The sequence below is a fragment of the Piliocolobus tephrosceles genome, chromosome 8 (assembly GCF_002776525.5).
Source record: "Piliocolobus tephrosceles isolate RC106 chromosome 8, ASM277652v3, whole genome shotgun sequence".
Classification (NCBI taxonomy): Eukaryota; Metazoa; Chordata; class Mammalia; order Primates; family Cercopithecidae; genus Piliocolobus; species Piliocolobus tephrosceles.
In genome coordinates, this window is record NC_045441.1 from 81135679 (window position 1) to 81149212 (window position 13534).

The 13534-nt window shown below is 39.8% G+C and overlaps 1 protein-coding gene across 3 annotated transcripts in view; it reads right to left on the reverse strand.

The window, feature by feature from the left end:
- CDK14 (cyclin dependent kinase 14) overlaps positions 1–13534 on the reverse strand; it is a 606291-nt gene that overhangs the window by 150821 nt on the left and 441936 nt on the right. For all 3 annotated transcript variants that reach the window (XM_023226593.3, XM_023226594.2, XM_023226596.2), the window contains one exon: positions 2753–2816. In XM_023226593.3, coding sequence (XP_023082361.1) covers positions 2753–2816 — 64 coding nt within the window. The remainder of the gene's footprint in view (positions 1–2752; positions 2817–13534) is intronic.

The following is a 13534-nucleotide window of genomic DNA, read 5'->3' on the forward strand; positions in this document are numbered from 1 at the left end:
TTAAAATTCTACTGAAATTCCTTTTGTCATCTAACTGGCAAAATACAAAAGTTTGGTCACATAGCATAGAGAGGAGAAGCAGCTGTGGGAAGAAGTATTCTCCTGTATTCTGGCAACAGAGACAAAAGATACTACCCCTTTGGACAACAGTTTGAGGAAAGTGGTCAAAATCATAATTGTCTATACTTGTTGGCTCTTTAACCTTATTTCTCCTAATTTATCCTTCAGATATATTTGCATATGTGCAATGTGTATGTGTATGTATAGGCTCAAGGCTACTCAGTGCATTAATATTTGTAATAGCAAAGCAATGGAAACAACCCAACTGTCCCTAATCAGGGAATGGGTTAAATCCATACACCAGAAAACAATGCAGCTCTGTGAGACAAGAGGGACACCACATTGGTCTCCTCCTTGCAGTGACATGAGAAGATCGATGAGATGCATTAATGAGAAAAATAAGATGAGGAATTGTGTTTAATATGAGAAAAGTACAAATTAATATTAATTTCTTACATTTACATAAAGGAAAGAAACATAAGAATATGCTGGGGGCCTGTGGTGGGGTCAGTGGTTCTAGGGAAGTTGGCAGTGGGGAGGCGGCTCTGTACTATGCTCCTTTTTCCTATTGCTTGACATTTTAAATTGCTTAAATTTATTATCTATTAGAAAATTAAACAAAGTTTGTCCTTATGTCTCAGATTATCTTTTCCAGACTCTCTAGGGCACTCTTTGGGGTAGATCAAGGAGCTGGAGAGTGGAGTTGGGACAGGCGGACCCTAGCACTGATATTTTCCTCATTTGGGATTGTATATTTTCTTCTCCAGGACTATGAGATCTACAAGGTCAGGGACTGGGGCTCCCCTGGATGGTCTGGTAAGTGCTGCTTGGGGAAGGACTTGGAGATTTGCTTCCTTTGACTTAGTCTGTTGTTTTGTCTCCTCTTGACTCCTTTCAAGCAAACTCAGGAAACACTTATCATACTTAGGTGCTACGGTTCACAGCCCTGAGCTTTGCCTGGAATAACCTTCTTGCTCATCACCACCCATGCTTTCCACTATCTTCATATGTTCTTTTCCTATTTTCCCATTACCTTCTATGTGTTATGTGTCTGTTGTGGGGCTTACACCTAATGTTAATAACTTAAACATAAATATTCTAGTTTGTATATGCCCACCAGAGGAGTCACATACATAATGTCTGTTTTAACATTCAATACAATCAACTGCAACAAACATTTATTGAACACCACATATGTACAATGAACAGTCTTGAAGTTCACAATCTGTTATCTTAATGGGTACCACATCCTAGTACTTTCCAAAATACAACTAATACATGCTTTTGTATGTTGTTGATGAAGATAAATTCTATTCCCACAAAAGCACATAAATTACTCCATGTTTTCTAATCCAGAAACTAGGCAGGCCAAATGATTTCATCTTAATTGCTCCTTTCTGCCTGTAACTTTATTCATTTCAAATCTTTTCAAATTCTCTTGTTTTATCTGCCTACAATTTAAAATTTTAGGTCCTAAAACAGGGAAATTAACCTTCTTGAAGCGCCCACAGTTGGATCGTCTATAAAGAACTGCGTTCTTCACTCCATTAAGAACACGTGGATCCGTTAGAGGATGCCTCTTGGTTGCTTAAAAAAAGAGTCAGTCCATTTAAAATTGTTAGGTTTGTATAGTCTTTCAGAACATAGAATTCATTTAGAATTTCCAGCAAAAGTACAAAGAGTCTTCAGGGCAGTTGAAGAAGATAAAATAATTCTGAACACACTGTACACTTTCAGAAGAAAAATATTAAGAGTAAAAATAGTTTCCCAACTCAGTCATTCTTTGGAACTGATAATTTATTCCTGATGGCTCCCCAAAAGAGGGGAAGAGAAGCAAAAGAATATACTTGGCTCCTCTAACAGATATTATTCATAGCTCTTTTCCCTCATAGGATAATAGACTATTAGAACTTCTATAAAATCCCTTTCAGTAATTTTATGGTGGGTCTGCATTTTGTAAGCCATGTTTTATAACTGAGAAAATAAAAAAAAAAAACAACAACCACCACGAGAATAATTTTTACAATAATTCATTCCACTGATTTTATCATATTTTCAATTCCAAACCTTTCCCCTCTCTTATAAAAATTAGACCATGTTTGAGATTCGTTTGTTAAGTGTAATTATTAAAACAAAGTTTCACGCCTGCCACCTACTGGTGAAAAAGGACAACTTATTTTAAAAGTTCACATTTCATTCAGATTTTTCAGTGTTTAGGTTTAAATATTTTACATGAAAACATATTGAATGCTGTACAATAGAACATTCAGAACATCCTACATGTTTAAACTCAAATTATAGACCATATATTTATTAGTTTTGTAAAGAAATAAAAATATGATTTTTCCTTTTTACAATCCAATACTTTTTCTGGTCACTTATTGCAAGAAGTGACACAGATGGGTTACAGCACCCCAATTAAAATTTTGTTTTTGTTGACATGGATGCTAGTCTAACTGATGATGAAATTAATGGTTACTGCAAAATCAACCAGTCAAATAAAGTATATGTGGTGAAAATCAGACAAATAATTTGTGAAAACAAAAGGACAATTCCATTAATAGATAAAGTACACAATGGCAAAAGTAACCAGAATTTTTCAACGTGGTATATATTGCTTGAGAGGGAACATTTATATACTTACCTTTTGCATATAGGAAGCACGTAGTCATCTGTAATTAATGAAACATACCTGGCTTAAAATGTGGTAAAGAATGAACTCCAGGCCATGTGTCCTCATTTGGCGTTCCAAGAACCTAGTGGAGAGCAGGAAATTGTGGAAACAGCCTTATTATTTCCAAATCACTCAAAATTCTCAAGTGTAGAAAAATAGTACACTACATATTATGAAACTCTGGTATTTTTTTTTCCATTATCGTGTGCCAGGGATTTTATTTCAGTAAAAACAAACCCGGCTAAAGAGCCACCCAAGATGAATCTCTGTGTTATAACAAATACAGCTGACTGTGGTAAGACAAGTTAAATCTGCTACATTTTATCAAGTCCAAACTTAATAAGTAGGCTAAGGAATCAAACAATAAGCTGTCATCTTCATGCTGCTGAATGAAGTTTGTATGTGTCCCTCATGATTCTTTCATGAGCTTTTGTCTTTCACTCCAGTCTCGTCATTTAACAGTTCCAACAATTCTGTCATTTCTACCACACATCCTCTGTCTGAGCATTATAATGTTTCAAAGAGGCAGGGTCGACAGCTTAGAATGCTCAAATTCTCTCATTACAGTTACAATTTGTAATTACGTGATTTACAGTTTCCTTTTGCCAAAATACTGTTCTTCCCACGTTTTCCTTTTTCTATCCGTATGTCTACCTTCTTTCTCCATCTACTTTTCTATCACTACAATGTTTGATCTGGGGAAAGGAATTTATGGGCAATTTCAGCTTACATGTAACTGGGCACATTCCATTTGAATATTCTGTTCCATGATCTATGGCTCTTATACTCAATGATCATGGCAAATCACTGACTGAGAACAGAGTTTCAGGGTTAAGAACCTAGAAAGGGGAGATTCAGGGTTAAGAGGCTAGGCTGTGAAGACACCTTGAGTTCAAATCCTTGCTCCCCTATTTACCAGCCATGTGAGCTTGGGCTGAGAACCCCACTGAGCTTGAATTTTCTCATTTGTAAACTGGAGGGTGTTGACAGCACCTACCTCAATGTGGCAGGAGAATGCTACCTAGCACACAGTCAGCATTATGTCAGTATTAGATATTACTCAAAGAACCCACAGAAAACTGGGTCTGGTCAGAACAGGGAGGCTCCAGCCACGTGGGAAAATTTAGACTGCCCACTTTTTCCACGGGGACTCTATGTTCAAGGGAGTCAGAGCATCATAATGTTGCCAATAATGACGCCAGATGGCGTCATTCAAACTATATTGGATAAACATGGATAGACAAACAGGTTAGAAAGGGCAAGGGATAAAGCTGGAAACCAGCAGAGGAGAAGGACCACTAGATATTATGAGAGCTGTAAACCAAAAATAAAACTATAAGCCCCTCAACCATCTGAATGGACCCTTCCTCTCAGCCAAAGGTATTCTAACGTTAACCTGAAAAACTAGTTCAGGCCATGATGAAGGGGAGCATAACACAGGAGCCTCATTATACCCGTCTGCTTTTTGGAATTCATGCACAGCTGACCAGCAGAAACATCAACACAGGCCTTTAAGACTGATAGGACAGACTCTGTAAGTCCTATAAGAAACATTTACACTCTATTGTCTCTGAAGCCTGCTACCTGGAGGCTTCATCTGCATGATAAAGCCTTGGTCTCCACCCTTTTGGTAACCCAGACATTCCTTTCTATTGATTCCAGTCTTCAGGTAATAACTCTCTGAACCAATTGTCAATCAGAAAATCCTTGAATTCACCTGTGACCTGGAAGCTCCCACGTCCAGTTGTCCTGCCTTTCTGCACCGAACCAATATACATCTTACATGTATTGATTGATGTCGTGTGTCTCGGTAAAATGTATAAAACCCAGCTGTAGCCTTACAACCTTGGGCACATGTTCTCAAGATCTCCTGAGGGGTGTGTCATGGGCCATTGATCACTCATATTTGGCTCAGAATAAATCTCTTCAAATATTTTACAGTTTGACTCTTTGTCAACAGAGGAAACGAAGCATATTCACTTTATCTGAGGATTTGTAGGGCACTACTAGGCAAAATGGTAATACAGGGCTCAAATTGTTCATGCATTTATTTACTAGTGGGTGACATGGCAGTGATGTCAAAGAGTGGCACATACACAGTAAGTGCCAAACTCCCTGCTTCCTACTCTAGTGAATCAGGATTAAATACATGTGTTTATGTTCCTGGATGAAACATGAATCCAGCATCAGCAAATGAGAAAATAAAAATTCTTTTAAGACTCATACATGGTTATTTTCAAGCACTAATTAATACTAACATCAATAGACAGATCTACACAAACTAGGTCACATTATTGATGGGCTGGCTGATGGGGGGAAGGAGGCAGGCAAGAGGGCTGGAAGAGTTGTAACATGAGAAAAGAGACAAAAGCATTGTCTCGGACATAAACGATTATGATAACAGTGTCTCTGCAAAAGGCATTTCTCCCTTTCTTTTCAATAATCCCAACCATTATTTCAAGAGGAGACAATCAAGTTTGCAGGCAGCACATACAGCTAATCTGGAAATGCTCTACTTTGTTCTCACTAAAATTTGCATCAAGGACAAAGGAGTCCAACAGTACTAAACTTTAGCAACAAAAGGGAGAAAATGTCAGCTCAAAATCACAACTTGAACACAGCCAATCTGTCACATGCAAAATTAGACCCTATGGAAGTTTTATAAACAATGAAAAGTCCAGCCAGAATCTGAGCCCTGTTCTCTCGCTCCTAATAAAGTACAATTGTTTTCCTGGCTGCCTCTGTTTTTACAATGCTTACGTTTGCAAAACTTTTTTGTAGGCATTATCCTCATCCATATCCAGTGTTCTGTTTCAAAGTGATTATGAAATATTATGGTCATATTATAAAAATTTCCAGGAAAGAAACAAATACATTAGACTTTTCTTTTTCAATTACAGGTTTAACTATTGAGATTCCAGACCTCAAACTGTCCTGCTTACAACCCTGAACCATTTACACAGAAAATGCAAAGTGGGCAGAAAGTGGGAAAAGGAAAAGAATAATTAAAAATTAATTTTTCTTCCTGTAAAAACCATTTTGGAAAAAATAGTTTGGGTTTAATGTATGATTAGCAATGACTGGCTACCTGTGCATTAAGGGAGAGTATGTGTGGTCTCTGATACCAGATTTTCATTCCTATTAATTCACTAACAAGTTCCATTAACAAGACATATTTAAGTTAGAAGAAAAAGAGTATTTTCTAAAAGTCAAATATAATCTTTTGCAAATGAAACACAAAGAAAATGAAAATTGCACCTGAGGTGCCACCAACACTTAAAATGTGGTCCCCAGCTCTGTAAATAAGCAGGTTCATGACACTTGAAGCCCCTTTCCATCTATGATATACTGAAAAGTCTTCTACACATCCATTTAAGCAGATTTACCCTAAACTTGTGTCTGTGGTTTGTCCATCTCCTGTTTCCTTTATTGGTTCAGCTCTTTATTTGGCTAACACTTATCGTACTCCTCACAGAAGATGTAAGGACGTGGACTCTGCCTTGAGGTGCTCCTGGTCTAGTGATGCAGATGCACTGGGGTGGTGATGAATGGCCTTCAACATAACAGAGCTGATGGTATGGGAGAGTGAGGTCAGAGCCTAAAGAAGGGAGGCTTGAGTCTCCCTGGGGGCAGGGAGAAAGGCTAGCGGGAGAGGGTGGTTTAGTGGGAGAGGGAACACTGAGTCACAGTTTGCCAAGTAAAGAAAGGGTGGGAGTGACAGTACAGTGTATGGTTATAAGGAGAGGCTTATGTCAGAACACTTTCAGCTCTCCAAATTAACAGAATGCTCAGCCCCTGTGTCTTGTCATAGTGGATTACTCTTCCCTAACGCCCTGCCCTAATCCTGCCAGCTGAACTCCTACCTCTATTTGTAGCTTCAGTTCAAGGGTCACTTTTCCCTGAAAGACCTTCTGGACTCTCTGGTCCAAGTTATATGCTGCCTGTTTGTGATGTCTGAGTGCTTCATGCAAACTTCTATTTAGAACCTCACCATTACCTGGTAATTGCTAGATTACTCACCTGTCTCCGCATTGTGGTCCTCAGAGTGGAGACAACAATGTTGATCTCTGGATACTTAGTGTACCATGTGACTAGCACCAGATACGCACCCAGTAAATGTTGACCGACTGAGTAAATGAATGGTGTGTCTGGATAACACTGTGGCTAGACTGCAGGTTGCGCTACAGGATGGGAAGCAGAGGCCAGATGCTGAATTCAAGGAGACTGCATTTTATCTCTGTTTAAGGTTTTCGCAAATTGCAGGTCATATGACTGGTTGGGGGATTGTAAATCATCAAGGGAGTTGACATCGGCACTTTTCAAAAGATGGAATTCAAGAGAAGATATCAGAGGGCAACATAAATGTAAAGATACATATTGTTTTATGAAACTTCTGTTCAAGTTACATCTTTGTGTGTATACATAATGAATCATGATGTAAAATATATATTCTGCTGTTTAAAATCCACTCATTCAAGGAAGAAGTTATTAGCTGAAATCAAGAATGCCAGAGACGAAGCAAGTTTGGGGGCTGAGGGCAAAGGGTTTCGTTCTGGATCTATTAAATGTTAGAAACGCCTGCAGCTCAAGATTGGGCAGCTGGAAATACACGTCTGGATCTTGGGAGACGAATTTCAGAGGGAGAAAAACATTTGGCACTCCTCAGCACACATATGGTAACAAATAGCAAATGCCAAAATGCAAGCTACAAAATGGTCTCATGTCCCTCTGTTCAGAAATATATAGTTGCCAGAAGTCTTTTCTGTGATTTCTTATTAGACTATTTAACATCTGTTTAAAAAAAAAAAAAAGGACAAGTTCATCTTATCAGTGGAGGTCTACACTCCTGACCCTGAGGAACTAAGAGGTAATCATGGCCCCACACTCACTCCTCCAGGTATGCCTCTGCCCTGGCAGGTGTGGCCAAGGTTCTGCCCGTTATGTCAGCCTCTGTTGAGCAGAGAAGACACTGAGAAAAAGAGAGCCTCTCTGTGAAAATACCTACTCCAAATGACAGGAGAAAAGCAAATTCTAAACTTCGAGAGCTCAGAGTAACTCTGACAAACTAGTGTTTGTTAGAAATATTTACTTATCTTTCTAAACTATCACTAGTTCCACAAATTATCTCATTTTCTAGTCTTTGCTTTTGCACAGGCCTCAGGGCTGCTAAACAGGAGTCCATGGGCTTTTCCTGAACACTTGTGATTTAAAAAGAACAAGACCTGCTAATGGTTCTTCCTGGGTCAAGGGGACCAAGAGGTCTCTAACGGAGACTACAGCACAGAAGAATTCTGGCCTCTGGGACACAAATAAAACTGGCTCACAGAAGTGTGTCCTAATGAAGCGATATGGAAAGCACCAGATTCCCACTTCAAGGCTTTACGTTTTAGGGGCACGACTACAGTGGCGATGAGGATTTTAAACGGACTCAGCTGTGGATTCTAAGGGACTGAAAAACAACCAGGATAGGGTGGAGTGTGCCTGTCATCCCATCTTAAACCACATGCCAAATGCCCGCTTTTTAAACACATTTTAAACATTCCTTCTACTGTCCAGAACTGATGATTTTTAAGCTGCAACTCTGAAAGTCCACACATATAACATGTGTGCTCAACCCTCAAATGTCAAATGCCCCCTTTTTAAGCACATTTTTAAACATTCTTTCCACTATCCAGAACTGATGATTTTAAGCTGAAACTCTGAAAGTCCACACATACAACATCTCTAAAATAATGATTGCTTCACAGCTGTACTAATTTCGGATCTGGAAGATTTTTTTCTGGTTCCTTAGTGAGAAGCTCTAAAAGAAACCTGTGAAGTGGCTCAGCAGAACTCAGCTGCAATATTATACACCCTGCTCTGGAACAGATGGTATGAAGTTCCCAGAAGAGCCAGAGAGAGAAAGCAGAACTTCCTAATTCTGATCCTGACTGTGCACTCTCCACCCGGAAATACAATGATCAGGTGGAAACGCAGAGGAACCACCTGGAGCTTGCACTGCCTCCGACAGCACAACGAATGTGCTGCAGACAGGGCAGGTGGAAGGCGAGGAGAAAGGTTTCAGGATCCAGTGGCCTCATGGGTGATGGTGAGAAGGAATTGTTTTATTTTTCGAGATAGGATTTCATTCTGTCATCCAGGCTGGTGAGCACTGGTGTGACCATGGCTCACTGCAGCCTCAATCTCCCAGGCTCAAGTGATCCTTCCATCTCAGCCTCTCAAGTAGCTGGGATGACAGGCACACTCCACCCTATCCTACTAAATTTTTTATTTTTTGTAGAGATGGGGTACCACTGTGTTGCCCAGGCTTGTACTCCTGAGCTCAACTGATCCAACTGCCTCAGCCTCCCAAAGTGCTAGGACTACAGGCGTGAGCCACCGCACCCAGCCAAGAAGGAAATTTTTTAAGAGGAGGATATAGTGATAGACAAAGTAGAAGTTGAAAGGATGGAGTACATTAAGGGGAAGGGGAAAGAAGTAAGTAAGAGGAGATTATAAGAGTGGCCAAGGACAGATGGAAATGACCAAAGAGCAAATTTCGGCATGGAAATCTTAAAAAATGCCAATGGCATACTTGAATCAAATATTCATTTTCTGTATGTAGACAATTTCTAGAGTAGGCCAAGGGTATCCCTAAAAAACAAAAAAAACAAACAAACAAACTAGTAACAGCAGTGGTCTCTGGAAAGGGGAATGGGTGGCTGGAAATCAGAGGTAGAAGGGGCCCATGCTTTTCACTGGCTATCCTTATGTATCTTTTTCATTTTATACTATATACATGTTGTTCAACCATTAATTATGCTTTCCCATCCATGTAATAAACAGAAATGTACTGAGTGATGACAACATGACCACCCCTTTCCTATGTGTAGAAGATAAAAGATTTTTTTAAAAAGTGTCTGCCTTGGAGTTGCTCAGTCTGGAGAGAGAGACAAAGAGACAAGCATGTGAAACAGAAAGTCAGCATGACAAGGCTGCTCAATGAGGGGTGTGATGAGTGCAGCGGGGGCCTAGGAAAAGAGGCAAAGGGACAGCTTGAAGAAAATGAAGCCTTAAAACTGAGACTTCAAAAGTGACCAGGGGCTTGTCAAGCAAATGAGTAGGAGAAGGACACTCCCGACAAAAGAGTGTGGGTAAAGGTACAGAGGTATGCATGTGTGTGTGCCAACTCCAAGTGATGTCTTCTGGGAACACCCCTGTATTAGTCAGGTTTCAGGCTGCTGATAAATACATACCCAAGACTGGGAAGAAAAAGAGGTTTACAGTTCCACGTGGCTGGGGAGGCCTCATAATCATGGCGGAAAGCAAGGAGGAGCAAGTCACGTCTTCTATGGATGGTGGCCGGCAAAGAGAGAGCTTGTGCAGGGAAATTCCCATTTTTAAACCATCAGATGTCATGAGACTAATTCACTATTAGGAGAATTGCTCAGGAAGGACCCACTCCCATAATTCAATCCCCTACCACTGGGTTCCTCCCATGAGACATGGGAATTGTGGGAGTTACAATTCAAGATGAGATTTCTGTGTGGATACAGCCAAACCATACCAATTCCTCTGGGAACTCTATGTGGATTGCTTTTATAGCTCACATTTTAGAGATCATATTTTAGCATGTGCTTTTCACTACCATATACACGCTGAAGTGTTCTAAGTATTTTTCTCTATCTGAGGTTCCACTTGCAAGATCCGGATTTGTATTTTCAGCCCCTCCAAGGTGCAGTGAGGAGGAAGGGAAGGAAGTGGAGGTCTAGGGGAGGAGGCTGCAGCCAAGTTGATAAGATTAAATAATAAGCAAGGGCTTTTTAGATTTTAGTGACATAGACAAAGAGCAGGAATGACAAGACCAGCTCTGCACCTCATAAAACTCCTGGAGTTGGGGGTGGAGAAGGGGGACAAGAAGCTGAGACGTTAGTGAAGAGGCCACACAGAAAGGCCAACACAAGGGTTCATCTACGGGGCATATGAGAACCATTTGGGAGCTTCTAAAGCCATGGCGCTCAACCCTCACATGTCAATTGCCCCCTTTTTAAACACATTTTTAAACATTCTTTCTACTATCCAGAAATGCGACTCATAGATCATAAAAGGTACTTATGCATAAATAAAAAAATCAGTATAATACTGTAACCATTGCATAAAGAAGACATAAAAGTATTTCATGAAAAAATATGTGCCCAATGGAAAAAACTCAAATAGGATGGCACTAATGGGCAAAATGACTAATTGGGTACTTGTACCTATACGCTAAACTACCTTGAAGGCCACAGCTATCAATGATGACACATTCAACTGTGTTGCATTAGAGACTCGAATCTTGAATAGTATTGCTATGTGTCAAGATTTTCTAAAACTGCTGATTAGCTGCGTACCTGATATTTCAGTGTATATTAATATTTACTATGTATTAAAACTGAGAAAAATGTCTTCTGCTTATAGGTACAACTGTATTTATACATTGTGTTTACTGTTTTACTTACATGTAATTATATTTCTAGATAAAACAGAGATACTAAGCAATTCTAGGTTTGGATAATTATAACAAAGTTTTTCATAATAGAAGTGTCTTGTGGGTCATTTAGTTCTTCACTGAGTAAGACTGACCAACACTGCTGAGTCTAGCATTGTGGCCACCACCCATGAGAAGGCAATAGCATCTTAATCAATATGAAAACCAAGAATAATCCCCAATACTTCTTCCATTGAAAATTATTATTTTAAAAGTATCTCTGACTAGGTCCCAGCCCAGGTGAATTAAGTCAGCTCGTTGTAAAAGTTCCACAGGTGATTCTAAGTCCAGTGGTGGAACTACTGGCCCAAAGTAGCTTTTCCCAAGGTGTGGGATATGTACTCCCACACTGAAGATTATTTTAGAATATGAATAGAGCATTAAATTATATTTACTCACATGCTTTGAATTTCTTTCAATTTATTTGAGAACATCAAGGAGAAAAATCTCAGCTTGGTGCTTATTTTTAAAACTTTTCAAACACTTGCTAACATCCTCCATAGAGAAAGCAGCCAAAGGTTCAGAATTCTGGCCAGGCAAGATGGTCAATTTCATAATAATAATAACTGGTTTTCACTGAGTTTATTTTCACATTTACCTCCTATTAATGGCGATATATAAAGGTTTTCTACTTTCTATAGTGTTATAAACAAATACATAAAATTATTTGAAATGAGTTGACTGAAGAAAAATATTAAGTCATTAAAAGTATGCCATAATGTTATAGTCAAAATTTAAGAGGAGGAGTAAGAGAGACAATTTGGGAGACTCATGGTCCTAGAGTAGGAAGAGATGAAGGTGGAATATTGGAGACCACCAAGTAGACACTCAAAAGGGCGCTCGCTGGCTTCTGCTCTTCTGGCCTAGTCTGCAGGACCTGCCGGATACACCATCAGGATTAACAGTAAAAGGCAGATGGCTGGGGGTGTCTCACGACTGCCTCAGAATTGGTCAGGGAGACAGACCAGAGATCCAAAGACTGTATGGGATTTCCTCAAACATTCTTGAGTAACTTCTTCAGGTTTGTTATTTTTATACATGCCTCCACCATCTCACCACATTAATGTATTTCCATTATCAACTTCTTATTTTTACCTCGTATCTATTTTCTCCCTCTCTTGCCATGCCATGCTATGGCAGACTACCAACATGTCCTAAGGCACTAGCCAGTGCCCTCCCAACCAGTCTACTTGCCTCCATTCTTGTACTCTTCCAATTGATGCATGCATATTCCTGAGTAATCTTCAAAGTCAAATGTGATCAAATTCCACTCCCTGAATAAGATCTCTCAATGGTTCAGTGGCTTCCCAGTGTTCCTGGGTAAACCTGATATTGCACACATGACCCTCAAGCTGCTACCTGCCTTGGGCCTGCCCCTCTCTCCCCTTACCTAGAACCACTACCCCTTCCTTTTCCTCTCATGCTCTGCTCACACTAATCTTTTGGTGCCTTAAATTTGCCATGCTCCTCCCCCATCCCCACACAGGGCCTTTACACATGTATTTCCAAAGCCTGGACATCTGTGCCCATTCCACCTGGTTCCTAATTCATTTTTCATCTCTGAGTTGAAACATCCTTTTCTCGGGAAAAACCCCTGCATATTGGGGCAAAATCCCCATAATATACCATTATAGCACTTTAGGCTTCTTGGTAAAAATTGTCACAGTTGAAACTTTACATTTATTTCTGTGAATATTTGATAAACGTCTATTTCTTTCATTGGACTCTAACTGTAATAAGTAAAGAGATCATGTCTTTTTTAAAATTTTTGTTTACTTTATCTTCCTTTTGTTTATCAAAGTACACAAAGTAGGCACTCATTAAATATTTGTTTATACGGAGCTGAAGGATCCTTGTAAACGACAAATTATCATGACCTCATTTAATAAAAGTCATGTCAAATTAACCTTTTTAAAAAGTAGAAGAGAGTTGTCTTCAGGTTCAATATTTATGCTTTTCCTCCTATCTTACTCTACCTTCCTGGAGAAGAATGGTAATGCAAATTAAAATTCTTCTAGAAGCCAGTCAAGCAGGTGACTGAGGGAGAGGGCTGGGGAGAAAGAAGGCAGCACTGAATGTGACAAGGCCCTGTCCATATAAAGCAGCGACTACTCAGCTTCCACTGGAGGCTGCCCCGCACAGTGCAGGCCCCCAGTATTGCTGTAGCTTTCATTTCACTAAGGGAACTGGATGATACCTGGATTTCCTGTGAAAGTACCTTAATCGGCGGAGCAAGATGGCCGAATAGGAACAGCTTCAGTCTCCATCTCCCAGCGCGAGCGACACAGAAGACC